The following is an 18,397-nucleotide window of genomic DNA, read 5'->3' as shown; positions in this document are numbered from 1 at the left end:
ATCTGTCCCGGCCTCTCCCCTGGCTTCTGGGGATTCCCTGGCCATTTTTCCTTGGCTTGTAGATCTCCGCTTCGTCTTCACATGGTGTTCTCCCTGTGTGGGGGTCTCTTCCCAGATTTCCCCCTTTTACAAGGACGTCAGCCATACTGGATTAAAGGCCCAGCCTCATTCCGAATGACTTCACCCGAACTAATTACATCAGCAATGACCCTATTTCCAAATCAGGTCACCTCCTGAAATGCTGGTGGTTAAGTCTTCAATTTTGGGGAGATGTGCTTGAACCTCTGACCCGATGCGGGACTTGGGTCCCCCGTCTGTGCCTCAGTTCCCTCGCCTGTGAAATGGAGATGAGGCACCTAACGCATGAGTAGACTCTGGATGAGTCACTGTATCTAAAGCACCTAGCTTTGTTGTTCCACAAATGCTCACTACTGTTATTTCATTTTATCTCTTATCACAACTCTCCCCTAGAGCAGGGTCACAACTCCACCTCCCCGCAAGAGCTGGCAGGTGGCCTGAGCAGGTAAAGCAGGCTGACAGCCATGGGGACCAAGAAGGTGGAATAATAAGAGCCCCCATTGAAAGACATTTCTGTTCCACGTTGTCACACTCACTTGGGGGTGACAGAACTCAGTTCTGCCCAGGGTGAAACTCACCTATTGGGAATAGTACTCTTCTTTGCTCTGGATGTCAATGGAAAAATAAATCTAGCATGACTTACTCAGTCCTTAAAATCCCCATATCCTGGCCACTGACTCATCCTACTATCTCAGTTGTTGTGGACTGAATTGTGTCCTCCAAAAGTTTGTATATAGAAGCCTGAACCCCCAGTGAATGGGCCTTCAGGGAAGTAATTAAAGTTCGGTGAGGTCATAAAGACGGGATCCTCATCTCATAGCACTAAGTGTGCTTATTAGAGGAAGAGACACCAGAGCTTGCTTCTTCTCTCTCTCCCTCTTTCTCTGTCCCCACACAGGCACAGAGAGGGACTGTGTTAGGACTCAGCAAGGAGGTGCCATCTACAAGCCAGGAAGACAGATCTCACTAGAAACGAACCTGAACATCACCTTGGTCTCAGACTTCCAGCTGCCAGAACTGAGAAACATGTTTCTTTTGTGTGAGCCCCTCCATCTGTAGTCTTTTGTTTTGGTAGAGCAGACTAATCTGTGCCCTGAGACACCCTCAGAACTTTCTCTTTCAAGTGTTCCCGTCCCCAGCCCCCCTTCCTTCAGAACCTGAGTGGCAATGGGGAGTCAGGGCTTGCCCTGTTCCCCAGATTCTCAAGCTAGTCCCTAGACTGTAAGCCTGGGACATGGTACGTGGGGTGCCTCCACAGACATACACACGGGCTGGAGAAGTCTTTTCAGCATCTCGTTTAGCCCCATCTTTCATCAGAAACCCGTTTTAAGGTATTACACTAGTCTCCCATCGCTGCCGTAACCAATTAGGACCAACTGGGCAGGGTAAAGCAACACAAGTTTATTCTCTTATGGCTCTGGAGGTCAGAAGTTCAAAATGGGTCTTCCTGGGCCAACATCAAGATGTCGTGTCAGCAGGGTGTGCTTCTGGAGTTCCTTGGCCCAATGCCCCACATCCCATTGTTTATTTCCTCCTGCTTCCCTGGTCATGTCTCCTTCCAAGAGACTCTCAAAAGGTAACAAACACTGATTCCCTTGCCTCCTCTGACTCTGCTCTCTCTTTCCCCCCGATTCTGCTTCTCTCCCTTATAAAGAAGGGCTCTTATGATAACACTTAGGACTCACCTGGGGAATCCATAACAGTACTCCCCAATCCCGTTTCAAGATCAATCAAAGTCCCTTTTGTTCTTTCAGGTCACTGTCACAGGTTCTGGGTGTTAGGACATGGATATCTTTGGGAAGCTGTTGTTATCCATACTACACACATCTTCGGTTGCTGCTGCTGCTAAGTCGCTTCAGTAGTGTCCGACTCTGTGTGACCCCATAGATGGCAGCCCTCCAGGCTCCCCCATCCCTGGGATTCTCTAGGCAAGAACACTGGAGTGGGTTGCCATTTCCTTCTCCAATGCATGAAAGTGAAAAGTCAAAGTGAAGTTGCTCAGTCGTGTCCAACTGTTAGCAACCCCATGGACTGCAGCCTACCAGGCTCCTCCGTCCATGGGATTTTCCAGGCAAGAGTACTGGAGTGGGGGTGCCATTGCCTTCTCCATCTTCAGTTGCTAAGTTGTGTCTAACTCTTTGCCACTCCATGGACTGCAGCCTGCCAGGCTTCTCTGTCCTCCACTGTCTCCCAGAGTTTGCTCAAATACACGCCCATTGAGTCTGTGATGCCGTCCAACCATCTCATCATCTGTTGTCCCCTCTCCTCCTGCCTTCAGTCTTTCCCAGCATCAGGGTCTTTTCCAATGAGTTGGCTCTTCACATCAGGTGGCCAAAGTATTGGAGCTTCAGCTGCAGCATCAGTCCTTCCAATGAATATTCAGAACTGATTTCCTTTAGGATTGACTGGTTTGATCTCCTTGTGTGGGACTTTGTTCTTGCAAAAGACACTCAAAAGGTAACAAACACTGATTTCCTTCCTAGAAAGCATAGTTTGGGAAGCTCTTGGTTATGACTCTTTCTTACATCACGTGGCACGATGGATGGAAAACAGAGCGTGAACAAATGAGACCTAGTCTCCCCTTGTTAAGGCCTCTCCCTAGCAGCCGTGTGCTGTTGGGCTGATCACCTACCCTCTCTCTACTTCCATCTTCTCACTGATTCCTTAGGGGTTCCAGCACCCATCTTCCAGTGCATGGCGAAGGTCGTGAGCACACGCCAAGCACCTGATGCCCAGTAGTGACTGTGCTTGTCTCTAGATTGAGGCAAAGCTCAGTATTATCCCCTTTGCAAGGTGGCTGGAAGTACTAAACTAGATAAAGGGCCAAAACTGGGTCCAAAATTATGGGGCGAGAAAGCAGATGTCTCAGAGGTTCTAGAGGGACCCTGTTTGCTGAGCAGCAAGGTCACGTTCTCTGGGTAATACCCGACCCTCTGTTTCCTCTACCAACTGCACACCCCACATTTACTCACACAGCCTTCTGGGTCATGGCCACACACTGTACACCCCAGTTATTTGGAAGCCCCAGGCATGAGGACATTGGCAATGAAACAAAGGTTGAGCCAACACCCCACCACTTGGAAACAGTCTTGAAAGAGTGGGGCTGAGTTTTGAAGCCCCAATGTCAAGGTAGAAAAGAACAGTTCAACTGAGCCCACAGAAATCCTGGGGACAGACTTTTGCTTTGCAAAATACAGTGGCCTTGAAGCTGGTGGCCTGAGCAGTCAGCCCCACTCTGTCCCTAACTGATGCACATCTCTAAAAAGTCCCTTCATCTCTCTGAGCCTCAGTTCAGTTACTGGTACAATAAGAGGGGTGGAGACAGTGATCCCTCATCTCAGCCACTGTGGTGGTGGTGGTGGTGGTGGTGGTGGTGGTGGTGGTGGTGGTGGTGGTTTAGTTGCTAAGTCATGTCTGACTCTTGTGATCCCATGGAGGCTTCTCTGTCCATGGGATTCTCCAGGCAAAGACCCTCTTGATACATCTAATTTCCACCAGGAGCTGGCTGTAGGGGTCCATGAACCTCGTAAGTGCACAGCCTGCATAGAGCTTGGGCTCTCATTTCCCCAGATTTGCAGCAAATTGGCTGCAGGAAACGAAGCTAAAGAGGGTTTGGAAGGGTGTCTTTCTTTGTGTCTGGACAGCTGGTCACCTGTCCAGCCTGGTCCACCTGGGGTGTTTGTGCCATAGCAGTTGGTGGCTGGTGTAGGGTTTTCAGGGCAGTGAGGGGCTGATCCTGGTCAGAGCTCAGCCCTGCAAACGACTGGACAGGGAGGGGCCAGGGAAGGGGAGGAGCCCCAGAAGGGGCGGGGCCAGGGGAGAGGCAGAGTCAGGGCTCTGCTTGGTTAGTGACAGAACCTGGCTCTAGTCCAGCCAGTTCTCTACCAAGCCCTACGGACAGTCGCCTCTGCTGTGTGCACACTCATCACCGGACAAAGTAAGTACAGGCAGTGTGGACCGAGAACCTGTGGGGCTTAGGGTGGTGGTGGGGGAGTGGGGGAATGGCCTCTGGAGTTATGGCATTTGGAGGGCTTAAAAACTCTGGAGGTGTCCCAGAGTGAGCAGGACAGTGGTGGGGAGGGAGGAAGCCAGGGCCTGAAGATTAAATAAAGTGGTGATTCTCACCCAAGTGTGATTTGCCTCTTGGGCACTGCTTCATCTGGAGGCATTTTTAGTTGTCATAACTGGACTGGGTGCTGCTGTTGGCTTCCAGGAGGAGAGGACAGGCCAGGGATACTGTGAATACTCTACGCTACACAGGACAGCCCCCACTGAACGACCTGGCTCGAAGTGCCAATAGTCCTGAGAAACCCTGAACTAAGTGGTGGGGACACGACGTCTGGTCCCCGGAACATGCTGGACAAACCATAGCTTCTATTGTTTTCTGTGCCTGGAATGTTTCACCTTCAGAAATCAGGAAAAATGATCGAATACAATCTGTTTCCCTAAGATAAGGCTGGCCTGCCAGGAGGTTGCCACCCAGAGTGGTCATTTGGCCATTTGCTAAGTAAGAAAATGTAGACATACAGTGAGTGGAATTTTCAGTTTTTCTAAAGATAAGGCTTTGCGCATGAAACACAACAATAAAAGGGAAACTGCTCCTCTGGGCCGACATCCTATTGACAGATCAAGAAACCACAGCTTAAAGAATAAAGGGGGTGGGAGGGAACTTCGGGAAGTGGTGGATGGCAGTGATGATTTCACAGGTGTGTACTTCCCTGCTCTCCAAACTCATCAAATTGTGTACAGTAAATATGTACAGCCTTTGGCAGGTCAGTCTGACCTCAATAAAGTATTAGAAAAGAAAGAGAAAGGAAACTGAAGCTTAGCTTCAGTGCGGAAGTTATTCAAGGTCAGCTGGCAAGTTAGCCCCAGGAATGCCAGGGCTCAGCCCTGGATGCCCAGACTGGCTCACTTCCATGACTCGGTGGCCAGCACATGTTCTAACACCTCTGAATTACAGAGAAGGAGCCCGAGTCCAGTCATCCATCCACTCATCCATTCATTCCACAGGAGTGCTGGAGCACCACCTCTTGACTGAACGCGTCATGGCGGGACCAGTAGAGATGGAGGTCCTTTCTTGCAAGCACAGGTTCTAGTGGGGGAAAGGCTTGGACAAAAGAAGCCCGCAGCACACGCATATGTAATTTCACTTCTGTAACTGGTGGAGCCATGAGAGAAACAGTCAAAGGAGCCCTTATAGAGAATAGCAGTGGTGAGGGTATGGCCAGGTGTGGACAGGGTGCCATCAGGATAAGTGGAAGCCTGGACCCAGAGAGCAGGTGGCGTTAGTGAAAGAGGCGGGGAAAGGTTTCCAGGAGGGAGGGTGGAGTGTACAAGGGCCCAGGACTGGGACAGGGCTTCTGTGTTAGGAACTGAAAAACAAGACGTGTGTCCTGGGAGGCAGAGCTGGTCAGGTGCGGCTGGTGAGAGCCAGACAGAGCTGGCAGCCTCATGGGTTATCGTGTAATCACAGTTAGGTTTTACCGAGCCAGTGGGCAGCAATGGTGTCCTTAGGCAAGGGAGGGTCCTGCCCATGTTTGTGATCGAAGGGGATTATTTCAGAATATACTTATGTATGTCGAATGGCTCTCAGGGGCAGGATAAGCAGAGTCCAGGAAAAAGAGGCTTCCACTGGGATGATAGCAAGGAAAATGCAGCGAGGCAGGCAGATTTCAGAGCTAGAAACCGACAAGCCCTGCTGATGGTCTGGAGATAGAGAGGGAGGTTAAGAAAGGCCCAGGCCCCTGATTCCAGAAAGCTCTTCCCCCCTGGCCTGCAGGATCTAGGGGAAGTTGTGTTTTATCTCTCCCTCTCTGCCTGGGTTCCAAGTCCTATCTCTCTCTGTGTAATTAGCAGATAGTAGACAGACCCTCCTGAGCCACACGGCCACCTCCCACAGCTGAGTCCAAAGTCGACCTTGGTGGGGCTTTGTTGCCTAACATTTGGAATAAACACCAGCAGATTTCCAGGCTGGATGGTGGGACACCAGTGGGAGGACCGCCCAGGACCTGCCTATCCGACGCCCAGCCTCTGTCATCGCAAGTCCCTTTGGCCTAGGGTGCCAGATCAGCCCGATCAATTTGCTGTCTTCCCTCTGACACGTGGGAGCATCTCTGCAGACACACTGGCGTCAGGGACCCAGGAGAGGGTCAGCCAGGCCAGGCTCTGCCAGCACTCAGTGGGGGCTGGTCTCCTGAGAGCCAGGTTCACAGAGCCTGAAGACTTTCCACTGGCTCAAGGTTGGCACGAAACTCTGTAAGCTGTATATTTGCCCCCAGAGGCCCATGAGTGCAATTGCAAAGCCTGGACTTAGAAACTCAGAAACCTGAAATGAGCACCCCCAGGCCTCTACTGTCTCAAAAGTTACCTCTCTGACCCTCTGTTTCCTCTCCTGGACAACTGTGACAATGATACCAACTCCATGTTGCTATGAAGTGAAGTGTTAGTTGCTCAGTTGTGCCCAGCTCTTTGTGACCCCATGGACTGTAGCCCACCAGGTTCCTCTGTCCATGGGATTCTCCAGGCAAGAACACTGGAGTGGGTTGCCATTTCCTTCTCCAGGGGATCTCCCCAATCCAGGGCTCCAACCTGGGTCTCCTGCATTGCAGGCAGACAAGGAACATGAATGAGCTATTTCAGGTGAGCAGGTTAGGAGACACCTGGGAATCAGAAGAGGGGGAACAGCATGTCATCCTCATAAATCGGAGCCAAGAGGCAGCATGTACACCAGTCAGAGTCTGGATTTTAACCCAGATCCATTACTCACTGGCTGGAACGAGCTATTCCATTTTGCTAAGCCTCAGTTTCTTGCTGTTGTTTAGTTAAGTCCGGTTCAACTCTTTTGTGACCCCATGGACTGTTGCCCGCCAGGCTCCTCTGTCCATGGGATTTACCAAACAAGAATACTGGAGTGTATTGCCATTTCCTTCTTCAGGGGATCTATCCAACCCTGGGATTAAACCCACATCTCCTGCATTGGTAGGCAGATTCTTTACCACTGAGCCATCAGAGAAGACTCAGTTTATTTGGCTGTAAAATGGAACTAATAATACTTTGGGTAAAGATGAAATGTAGTTATATTTAGAGAGCATTTAATCAGTCCTTAATAAATAGTGGCATCAATAAGAGGGAGAGAGCTAAATGGAGCAAGGTTTTCTGGGCCCCAAACCTGAAGCCCAGAGGAGCCTGAGAGAAGCAGCTTTAGTCCGTCAGATTGCTGATGTTTCAGAGGGGTGGCCAGTGGTGGGGCCACCAGACCTCCAGGCCTGGGAGGGGAAGGGCCTGGCCCAAGGTCACCAGGCTGTTGCCAGGGACAGGAGGATGGGAGGTTGGAACTCTCACTCCTGCTCCCTGACCAGCTGCCCCTGGGCTCTGCTGTCCAAGCAGGAAACTCCTCTGTGGCCTGTAACAATTCTTTGAAAGCATTTCTTTTATGGTAATTATCAGCTCAGTGTTATCTGTGTGTGGGTGTAGAGGGAGGGTTGAACTGAGTTGCTTCTTAAGCAGCATCCTGCTACATTGATGATTCTAACACTCTTCGGACCAAAGGACACAGCGATCATGCCACCCACCCATGCTCTTTAAAGACCTTCGGGAAGGTCACTCTCAAAGTGGGAACAAAAAGGGAGTGTCAGCATGGGAAGCCTGGACTGCTTCTTGTTTATTTTTTATTTGGCTGCCTTGGGGAAGCAGGCTCTTTGTTACATCCTATGGGTCCTTCGATGTAGGTCACACACCCTCTAGTACGGCACCCAGGCTCAATAGTTGTGGTGCATAGGCTTTTTCTGTAGCATGTGGGGTTTTAGTTCCCCGAACATAGATCGAACCCATGTTCCCTGCACTGCAAAGCACATTAATGACCGCTGGGCCACCAGCAGAGTCCCCAGACCATTTCTCAATTCTCTGCAGAGGCAGAGAATACAAAATTGGAAGGCTGTGACACAGACAGGGGAGGACCAGGGATCTGGGGAACTGAAGGGTGTGGCGGTTCAGAGCGTGAGCTTTCAGGGTCCGAACTGGGTCTGAGCCCAAGCTCTGCCACTACTAGCGAGTGACTCAAACTCTTGGAGCCTCAGACGACCCATCTGTAAAACGGAGCTGATCTCGTGGCCTCGGCCTGCACAGTCTTGGAGCAGAGCCTGGGTTCCCAGCCAGAGACTGAGGCCAGGTCACGGCGGTGAGAGCACCAGATCCTAGCCACTAGACCAGTGGTCAGTGACAAGTCCCTGTCCTTCTGCTTTGCAAAAAAGAATTCTCACAAAATGGAAAGTAGTGAAACAAGTGAAGTATTAGGAGGAAAAGGAGTACAGTAAGTGTGGATAGACACACAGGCACACTCAGAGGGAGAGTCACTGAGTTCGCATCCTCATGGCAGTTTGAATTACTTTTATGGGGCATTTCTTCCAGGTTTCCTTTGGCCAACAATTTTGATTTCCTGGTTCACAGTCTATGTTTGGCATAGCTCAGGGTCTTCCCATGTGAGCACACGCATCTCTTAGCCAAGATGGATCCCACCGAGGAGGCTCACGGGTAGAGCATTTCTTGACATCACTCCTTGGCCCTCCAAGAAGCCTGTCTGGTCATGTGTGGTCAGGGAGGTCTCCTGACTTCAAGAAAGAGAAACATGTGTTTTCTGGGTAGGGTCCAGCCCACTCCCTTACTTGTCCTGCTATTCTCGTCTTGGAGTTTCGGTCCACAGAAAATGAATCTCCAATCGCTCTTCCCCTGGGAGTCCATCTACCTCCTGCCTCATAGCCCGTAATCGAACCTGCGTCCACGGGTGTGTGTGAGGCTAAAGGGACTGATGTGTGTTGAGACATCGCAGCACCCAGCAGTGGCAAGTGCTGTCAGTGGACCTGGGCCTCCCATGGGCACCGGGACCTCTGAAGCCGCTGTGTTTGGCTCAGGGTCACTGGAGGTTCGGCAGACGGAACATCCTAAATGAACTTCCTTGGTGGGCTCAGGTGTAGTTTATTTTTTTGTTTGTTTTTGATAATGTGAGAAGTAGATTTATTTATTTAAACTGACACACATTGCATAGACAGAATCTGGTTTGTCTCAGAAGATGAGAACAGCCCTGGTAGAAACAATCCACAGAGTGTGGGCCATCTCAGAAGGCGAGAGGCCCTCGGGTACAATTTGGAGGCCAGGAGTGCTGAGTGTGACTTGCTTGAGTCCATCAGTTTCATTCAAAGACAGGAGGGTCCACGGACCCCCAGGCTCACTGGTGTCCTCCCACCAGCCATATCCAATGCAGCAGTGGGGGGCCCTTTGGAGTTTGGTTTTGCGTGGGTCTGTGACTCTGTGGCCATGCTCGCCCTGAGCCTGGGGGGGCCTGATGTCATGGTGTCCATGGGGGGAGCACACCCAGCTGAAGGGGATGCACACCGGGCCCATCGTGGGAATTAGTTGTCTGGCTGCCACTGGGCTCCCGTGAGAGCGTGTGTGTGAAAGCGTGTGCCCCTGCATACAGCTGGGGAAGCGGGGGTCTCGAGTGGGGCTTTGGTCCATCATGGCCACACTGCCAGCTCACACTTGGACAGCACGTCTGCATAGGGCCCGGTTCCAAGCCATTGCTTATGTGGACTCCTTAAAGCCTCAGCCACTCCTGGTGTGGGTTCTGTCCTGACCTCCGTCTACAGGCAGCAACACTTGCTCCATATCACACTTGGAGGAGCAGTGAGGTTGGGATTTGAACCTGGACTGCTGCCTTTAGAGTCTGTGCTGTTCACAGTGGGTGGAAGGAGGGCTTTAGGAGGCCCAGGCACAGGAACAGTTTCTGGGTGGACAGGGGGAGTCTAGGTAGGTGGCAGGGGAGAGACTGAGGGTGGAGGACAGGCCAGAATGATGGCAGAGCCCCAGGGCCCACCTGAGAGTCTGTAGAGAGACAAGAGGTGAGGGCGTCCTATCTGGGGGAGGCAAAGAAGAGCGCCGGGGAGGTCAAACAACACACGTTCATGGTCTCACAGTCCTGGAGGCTGGAAGGCCAAGGTCAAGGTGTTGGCAGGGCGGGTTCCTCCTGGGGCCTTGCTGCTTGGCTTGTCTGTGATTGTCTCCTTCTCCTTCCTGTGTCCCCACATTTCTCGTGTGGTCACCCCTCAGTCTGTGTGTGTCTGTGTCCTAATCTTTTTTTTCTTTTTTAAATCCTTGATTATATTTATTTTTAATTGAGTGATGATTGCTTTACAATATTGGTTTGATTTATATCAATACATCAACATAATCAGCCATAGGTATACATATGTGCCCTCCTTCTTGAACCTCCGTCCCACGTCCCACCCTTTTCCAGCCCTCCAGGTTGTTACAGAGCCCCAGTTTGAGTTCCCTGAGTCACACAGCAAATTTCCATTGGCTATTTTCCATATGTTAGTGTATCTGCTTCCATGCTGTTCTCTCCATTCGTCTCACCCTCTGCTTCCTCGCATGCCCTTGTCCATAAGTCTGTTTTCTAATCTTTTCTTTCAAGGACACCAGTCGCACTGGATCAGGGCCCTGCTCCAAAGACCTCATTTTAACTTAAGAAAGTGAAGTCGCTCAGTCGTGTCGGACTCTTTGCAACCCCGTGGACTGTAGCCTCGGAGAAGGCAATGGCACCCCATTCCAGTACTCTTGCCTGGAAAATCCCATGGATGGAGGAGCCTGGTAGGCTGCAGTCCACGGGGTCACTAAGAGTCGGACACGACTGAGCGATTTCACTTTCACTTTTTACTTTCATGCATCGGAGAAGGAAATGGCAACCCACTCCAGTGTTCTTGCCTGGAGAATCCCAGGGACGGGGGAGCCTGATGGGCTGCCGTCTAGGGGTTGCACAGAGTCAGACACGACTGAAGCGACTTAGCAGCAGCAGCAGGAGCACTGTAGCCTACCAGGCTTCTCTGTCCATGGGATCCTCCAGGCAAGAGTACTGGAGTGGGTTACCGTTTCCTTCTCCAGGGGATCTTCCCAACCCAGGGATCGAACCCAGGTCTCCCACATTGAAGGCAGACGCTTTAACCTCTGAGCCACCAGGGAAGCCCCCATTTTAATTTAACTGCCTCTTAAAGGCCCTGTCTCCAAACACAGTCACATTTGGGGGTCTTGGGTTTCTGGACATCAGTGTATGGATTTGGGGGGCACAATTCAGCCCATCACAGAAGAAGAGGGTAGTCTGGGAGCTCACACTGTGTGTGTTAGTTGCTCAGTTGTGCTTGACTCTTTGCGACCCTGTGGACTGCAGCCCACCAGGTTCCAGGCAAGGATACTGGAGTGGGTTGCCATTTCCTTCTCCAGGGGATTTTCCCGACCCAGGGATTGAGCCTGGGTCTCCTGCACTGCAGGCAGATTCTTTACTGACTGAGCCACCAGGGAAGCCCTGGGAGCTAACAGTAAGAGGACAGAATTTCCTTAAGGGAGGAAGGTGCCTCTGATGAGGGACTGGGTGGCTTTATGGGGTCCTAGAGCAGCCCCTGGGGAAGGAGAGGGAGACTGATGGTATCCTGTGTTCACGCGTGAAGCACAGGAGCCTGGCACTCTGCCCACCACCTGGATGCTCCGAATGAACAGGGACAAATCCAGCAGTGTGGCTGAGACCACGGGGAGTAGCTACCCTGAGCTCATAGCAGGAAATGAGGTATTGCAAATGCTACGCCCCAGCAAGAAAGTGAGGGATAGGGGTCATTCAGGGATACAGGCTGTTCAGCTTCTGGTAACCTCAGAGCTGCTGAGCAGGCAGAATCCTCAGTCCTCTGTGATGGGTACTTCCCTATGGATGAGAAGCGTCTTCTTGCCCAGTGCCCACAGGGGTCTCACTCCTCCGCCTGTCCTTCTTCTCCCTGCCATAGATACCCACGTCCCCGAGCCTCTGTCCTTCCGCCCCTCTGGGGCTCTCTAAAACCTCACTCCCTCCCAGCCGCTGGGGTTCATCATCGCCCTCTGAGGCTGCTGGTGGGCACGGTCGCCCCCTTCGGAAGGTCAGCCCTGCCCCTAATCTTCCGATCTTCTCACGGAGAGGATGCGCTAGCCACCCATCCTTTCTGAGGTCATCTTCCCACTCTCCCTTTCAGAACGAGGGGTTAGCCGCGATGCGTCTCTGTCTCTTCCTGTGCCTGGTGCTCCTCGGGCCGCGGATGGCCACCCTCCGGCGCTCCCAAAAGAAGAAAATCCAGGAGGTGCCGCCAGCGGTTACCACGGCGCCGCCAGGCAGCAGGGACTTTGTCTTCGACCTCTACAGGGCCTTGGCCGCAGCCGCCCCTGCTCAGAACATCTTCTTCTCCCCTCTGAGCATCACCGTGAGCCTGGCCATGCTCTCCCTGGGTGCTCAATCCAACACGAAGGCGCAGATCCTGGAAGGCCTGGGCATCGGCCCGGGGGAAGACTCGGAGGAGGAGCTCCACAGCGCCTCCCAGAGGCTGCTGCGCGAGCTCCAGCAGCCCCAAGACAGCCTCCAGCTGAGCCTGGGCAACGCCCTGTTCACCAAGCCCAGGTTGCCCATCCAGGAGGCCTTCCTGGGTGCCATGAGGACTCTGTACCTGGCAGACACTTTCCCCACGAACTTTGAGGACCCCGAAGGGGCCAAGAAGAAGATCAATGATTACGTGGCAAAGCAAACGAAAGGCAAGATTGTGGACTTGATAAAGAGCCTGGATGGCACCCAGGTCATGGTCATGGTGAATTACATTTTCTTTAAAGGTAAGACCCTTGGGCTTGAATCTGAACTTGCTCTTTGCAGATGCTTTTTGTCAAAAACAAACAAAACAAAAAACCCCCAATCCCTCCAAGACGAAACAAAACCAGTTCCCACACACATAAACGAGTGGGAGGGGGTTTAGTACTCTCTGGTCCCTGATGATAGAGTGAAGTCAACGGTCAGCCAGGTGAGACGATGCCTTCTTAGCCTTCTTGGTGCGTATGTGTGTGTTTAGTCGCTTCAGTTGTGTTGGACTCTGTGTAGCCTGCCAGGCTCCTCTGTTCATGGGATTCTGTGGACAAGAATACCAGAGTGGGTTGCCATGCCCTCCTCCGGGGGATCTCCCCAACCCAGGGGTTGAATCTGCATCTCCTGCATTGCAAGCAGATTCTTTACTGCTGAGCCACCAGGGAAGCCCCTCTTAATGCTTCAGGTGGTATAAAGAGCCTGATGCTGTTTCCTCCACTGGGGAAAAGCCAGCTCCTATTTGGGCCCCCAGGAACACTTAAAGCCACAGCATCCACATAAACTCTGAAGCATGAGTTTGTCAAGGCCACGATGCCAAAGAAACGGACACCATGGCTACTCAGGGAAGGACTGTGGGTCTTAGACGTGCCTTAGAGGGCTTTTGCCAGCTGCTCTGAGGCACCCACGTCCTCACCTCTGTGCCTTCCTGGGAGCTGGTTCCTTAGCCCAGAAATTCTGGGACAAGAACCTATTCCTCTGAATTGTCTTCTCTCCCCCACTTGAGAGTCAGTCTCCCCATCTTTGTCTCCCTGGCATTTCTTGTAAATATCCCTACTCATCTTAGCTTGTATGCCTGCTTCTCCTTCTAGATGCTGAGTCCTGAGCACCCTATATGGGGCCTGACTGAAGATAGAGAGGGGAGTGGGGAGAAAGGGAAAGAGGAAACTAGTTAAATTGGTACCCAAACCCCCTTCCTGTGGTCACAGAGAGTGAGGATCAAGCTTGCCTTCTAAGAGTTCTTGTCCTCATGTCCAGGTCTAGGCTTCAGAGGACAGCTGTGAAGTAAGCTAACTGGCCCGTGGGAGTTGGATCTATATTTGATAACTACTAAGAAGATGAATGGAGAAGGCAATGGCAGCCCACTCCAGTACTCTTACCTGGCAGATCCCATGGATCGAGGAGCCTGGTAGGCTGCAGTCCATTGGGTCGCTAAGAGTTGGACATGACTGAGCGACTTCACTTTTACTTTTCACTTTCATGCATTGGAGAAGGAAATGGCAACCCACTCCAGTGTTCTTGCCTGGAGAATCCCAGGGACAGCGGAGCCTGGTGGGCTGCCATCTATGGGGTTGCACAGAGTCCGACACGACTGAAGCGACTTAGCAAGAAGATGAAAGCAATTACTTGTATCACTTTGAACAAAATACCCATATGAAACAGACTGAGCAAGAAGAAGCACAACCAAAGACTTCCCAGCAGGAAAAATCATGTTTTTTTCAGGACCCTTATGAACCTTTCCTCCAAACCTAGATTGAAATTCAATATTGGGAAAAGAATGGAAAAGAGAAGAACTCACCCTCCTCAGTGGGATATTTGAGCTTGAGTACCAACATCAGAGAACCAGACAAACAGCATTTAGGGTAAAGGGTGCCCGAAGACATGAAAACCAACCTCCTTGTTTTGCAAATGTGGGAGCATAGCCCCACAAAGTTCTAGTCTGTCCCCTGAATTAAGAAGGGGCTTGTCTTTATATTGAAGAGGCTTTGCTGTCACTTCTCCCAACGATACTGCTCTAAAGAGGATGCTCTCTGGTAGGTTTACTGTGAGCACACTTTTCATTGGTAGCTGACAATTTCTAATTCCTTTTCCATTTCAATCTGTAGCTAAGTGGGAGACAAGCTTCAACCTCAAAAGCACCCACGAGCAGGACTTCTATGTGACCCCAGAGACGGTGGTGCGGGTCCCCATGATGAAACAACAGGACCAGTTTTACTACCTCCTGGACCGAAACCTCTCCTGCAAGGTGGTGGGGGTCCCCTACCAAGGGAACGCCACTGCCTTCTTCATTCTCCCCCGCGAGGGGGAAATGGAGCAGGTGGAAAATGGCCTGAAGGAAAAAACACTCAAGAAGTGGCTCAGGATGCCCATGAAGAGGTATTCTTCACACTACTCTGGGCCAGCCTGCTGCGGCACACCCACAGGGCCACACGGCAGTGGTGGGAGCACTCACCTGGCCCAGGACCTGCCTCCAAGCCCAGAAGCATCATGTGATGTCCCAGCTCTGGGGCCTGAGTCCCCTAGCTGGAGGGAGCAGGGCTGGAAGCTGGGTTTTCTGGTGGGACATCTGAGTGGGCAGTGACCACTGGGGACAGCTCAGGTCCAAGTCCAGAGTTGGATGGGTTCCTTTCTAGACAACAGGTTGGAGGAGCATTAGGAAACCTAGAGATAGCAGTAATATGAGCCAGTGCTCTCAGAGAGTCTAAGAAAAGGTCCTCTTCTCTTTCCAGGCGGCTTGAGCTTTATCTTCCCAAGTTCTCTATTGAGGGCTCCTATCAGCTGGAGGAAGTCCTCCCCAAGCTGGGGATCAGAGACATCTTCACCTCCGACGCCGACCTGACCGGCATCTCCAACCACTCCAGCATCCGGGTCTCTGAGGTGAGCCCAGAAGCTCCTGAGCATCTGCTTCTAGAAACTTCTATCCTTTTCTGTTATATTCTATTCCATTCTATTCACCCCATCCCTCATTCCATATTCTTTCTCTCTCTCTCTCTCTCCTCCTTTCCCTCAAGAAGCAAAGGTTTCACTTTGCCTCTTGTCCTCTGAGCAGTGGGAAGCTGTATCCAGCGCCATGTCTTGCAGGTGTCTTGTCTTAAGCAATCAAACCTAAGAATCAGAGGCTGACTCCTTCACTTACTGCGTGACCTCCAGCAATTACTAGACCTCTCTGAGCCTCCTTTCTCTCTATAAACTCAGAGAGTCACACCCTTGCTGTGAGAGGCAGTGAGAATTCAATGAAAAACATGTGAGCACTCACCCCTAAGCCCTGGGGGCACAGTAATTGTTCAGTCACCTCATCTCCTGTCTGCTTCATGGCTCAGGAGCACAGAAGTTCAGATAGTGGTGCCATTGGTAGAAGCTTGGCTGTTTCCCCCGATGGCATCTCCCTGCCCCTGGTGGCTCTGTGACACCTGATGTCTCCGTGACGCCTGATGTCTCCCCTGTAGATGGTGCACAAAGCTGTGGTGGAGGTGGATGAGTCTGGAACCCAAGCGGCTGCAGCCACGGGGATGGTCATCACGTTCAAATCTGCCCGATTGGGCTCTCAAAGGATAGTCTTCAACAGGCCTTTTCTGGTGCTCATTGTGAAGAACAGCAAACACATCCTTTTCTTAGGCAAAGTGACTCGCCCTTGAGATGAGGATTTCTCAAGGGGCCTCCATAGTGGAAGATGAATGTGCACGATGGCTGTCTGTCTTCTGGGAGTTGCTGATTTACACAGGTTTGGTTGACTAATGAGACTCCCACAAATCATAATATTAAGAACATCATCAAAACACTGATGACTGCTTTTTTTCACATGATTGCAAGACATGGGTGCCTTGGAGAACATTTGGTTTTGCCCTTGCCTTTCATCAGTGGAGATTAGCCCTGAGGCCCAGAGAGGTTGGTTGACTTGCCCAAGGCCACACAGCATATTAGTGGCAGAGAGAAGCCCAGAATCTAAGCACCTGTTACCCAGCCCAACACCACCAGTTTCTGTAGGAGCATTGTTCCAGTAGATATTTCCAACAGGAAGTGTATCCCTAAGCCTAGCTTCCCACCTTTTGGCAGTACCAGCTATCAGTTCATCATGGCTTGGAAAAAAAATGCTGGGATGGGAGTATGAAATCGGGCTTCTGTCCCAGCTGTGTGACTTTGGGTAATACTATACCTCTCTGGACTTCAGTTTCCCCATGTCAGGTGAGGGACTGAAGAACCCTTGAAATCATATAAAAAGGCTAGAATGTTCCCCACCAATCACTGTTGATTTCAATGCATTTAAGTGCCACTCATCTTTTAAGAAAAGCAGGTGGACAGCCGGGTAGACATGGCCAACCCGGGATTGTACTGTCCTGTGGGTTAAGTTACAACCTCGTGGGCTTGGCTAGGTGTGGAAGAATGGAGGCCTGACGCGAATACTAGAGTGTCATTTGAAGACCCTAATGACTAACCGTGGATTTTAGTGTCAGCAATAACAATAAAGCATTTTGCAAACACTGGATGTCATTGTCCTTCTGGAGGTAGTGCTGGGAATGGTGACATTCCTAGCTTACCATGTTCTAGGACCAATGCTAGCTGCTTCACCTGGATCGTTAGACTTACCCTTCACAATATCCTGTACCAGGCAGGCAGTCCTCTTACTTCCATTTTACAGATAGGGAAGATGAGCCTTGTTGGGAACAGGTAATCTCTCCAGTCACACAGCTCCTTGGTGGTAGAGGCAGGATTGGACCCTGCGAGTGTGGCCTCAGGACCTCCCTCTCAGCCTTGGGCTCTGCTGCAGAGCAGACATGACCTGGAAACAGAAGCTCAGGTCAAGTGCATCAGGGCACCAGCTCCGCTGTCATCCAGGTAGGCTCAGTCTCCTCCTTCATGAGTCCCATGATGCTTCCCCATCTGTCAAATGAAGGGGATCAGGCACATTCCAGCATCAAGGAATGAATGAGTGAAGGAGTCCTTCACTTAGTCTCAGACGGTCCCCTAATTCGCTGCCCCCAGGTCTGACCCGTGAGTGCCTGTCACCCCACTCTGCATGCCCATGGCTTGCTTCTCATGAGCCTGTGCTCAGGAGACCCTTGCCTGTGTGGCAGGTGTGTGCCCCTTAGAACTAAGGTCAGAACCCCGAGCTTTGACCATCCCTTGAGGTAGGAGCACTTACTATGTGCCAGCCACACTTTGCATCTGTGATCTCTGATCCTTCGACAACCCTGCATGCCTATCAGAGTCCCCATCTCACAGAGGACAGCCTGAGTGCATGCCCAGAGCCCTCCAGTGAGAGGCCCAGGCTCGGGGACCCAGATGGCACGAGTATGGGCTGGCGGCAGGGCAGACGCTGCAAGCAGCACCAGGCGGCTTGTCCTCGCGTGTGCGCCTCGGGCTTGGGAAGCTGGGGAGGATGGGGCCTCTTCGTGGGGCCTGACTCACTCCTGGGTGCCTTTTCCTTTCGTAACACCTGGTCTTTTTTTTTTTTTGGCAAATATTTCTCTCAGCGTTGACTCAGCCAGTCCAAGGTCAGGGGAGGCCCTGACTGTACCACGTGTCTCTGGCCAAGGTCCAGCGCTGTCTAAAGTTCACTCAGCAAATAGTCACTAAATGCCCCCATGTGGGGGACCAGCCCGGGCTCGGGGCAGCTGATTTGGGGGGGCCTGGAGGGAAACTCTGAGCTGGGAGTCAGCACCGCTCACGTGAGTCAATTGTCTCACCATCCTGGGATGAACAGATCGATAGAGCCACTCAGACAGAGAGAGAAGGAGGGTTACATTCTGAGGGGGCAGGCGAGATTTTTGCCAAAGAAGTGACCTGAAGTGAGCAGATAGGGCTTCATGGGCAGCAGATTTGTGTACAGGGCTGGGCCGTCTGGCCGGGGGAACAGCTGGAGCAGAGTGTGGCTGAGGAAGCTGCAGTGTGCACGGGAGATGGCGGCGG

The 18,397-nt window shown here is 51.8% G+C and overlaps 1 protein-coding gene across 1 annotated transcript; it reads left to right on the top strand.

The window, feature by feature from the left end:
- Positions 1 to 3,949: 3,949 nt before the first annotated feature.
- Positions 3,950 to 16,968, top strand: SERPINA5 (serpin family A member 5). The gene is made up of 5 exons (XM_086365202.1): positions 3,950 to 4,015; positions 12,123 to 12,747; positions 14,596 to 14,866; positions 15,220 to 15,367; positions 15,937 to 16,968. Exons 2-5 carry the CDS (start codon positions 12,141 to 12,143, stop codon positions 16,123 to 16,125), a joined length of 1,215 nt encoding a protein of 404 aa, XP_086221328.1. The 5' UTR covers positions 3,950 to 4,015; positions 12,123 to 12,140; the 3' UTR covers positions 16,126 to 16,968.
- The last annotated feature ends 1,429 nt before the right edge of the window (positions 16,969 to 18,397 follow it).

The sequence above is a fragment of the Bos grunniens genome, chromosome 21, assembly GCF_055505025.1.
Source record: "Bos grunniens cultivar Pamir isolate PY7600 chromosome 21, Bosgru_T2T1.0, whole genome shotgun sequence".
Taxonomy (NCBI): Eukaryota; Metazoa; Chordata; class Mammalia; order Artiodactyla; family Bovidae; genus Bos; species Bos grunniens.
Note: the sequence above shows the minus strand (reverse complement) of the source record. Positions and strands in the feature narration are given on the sequence as shown.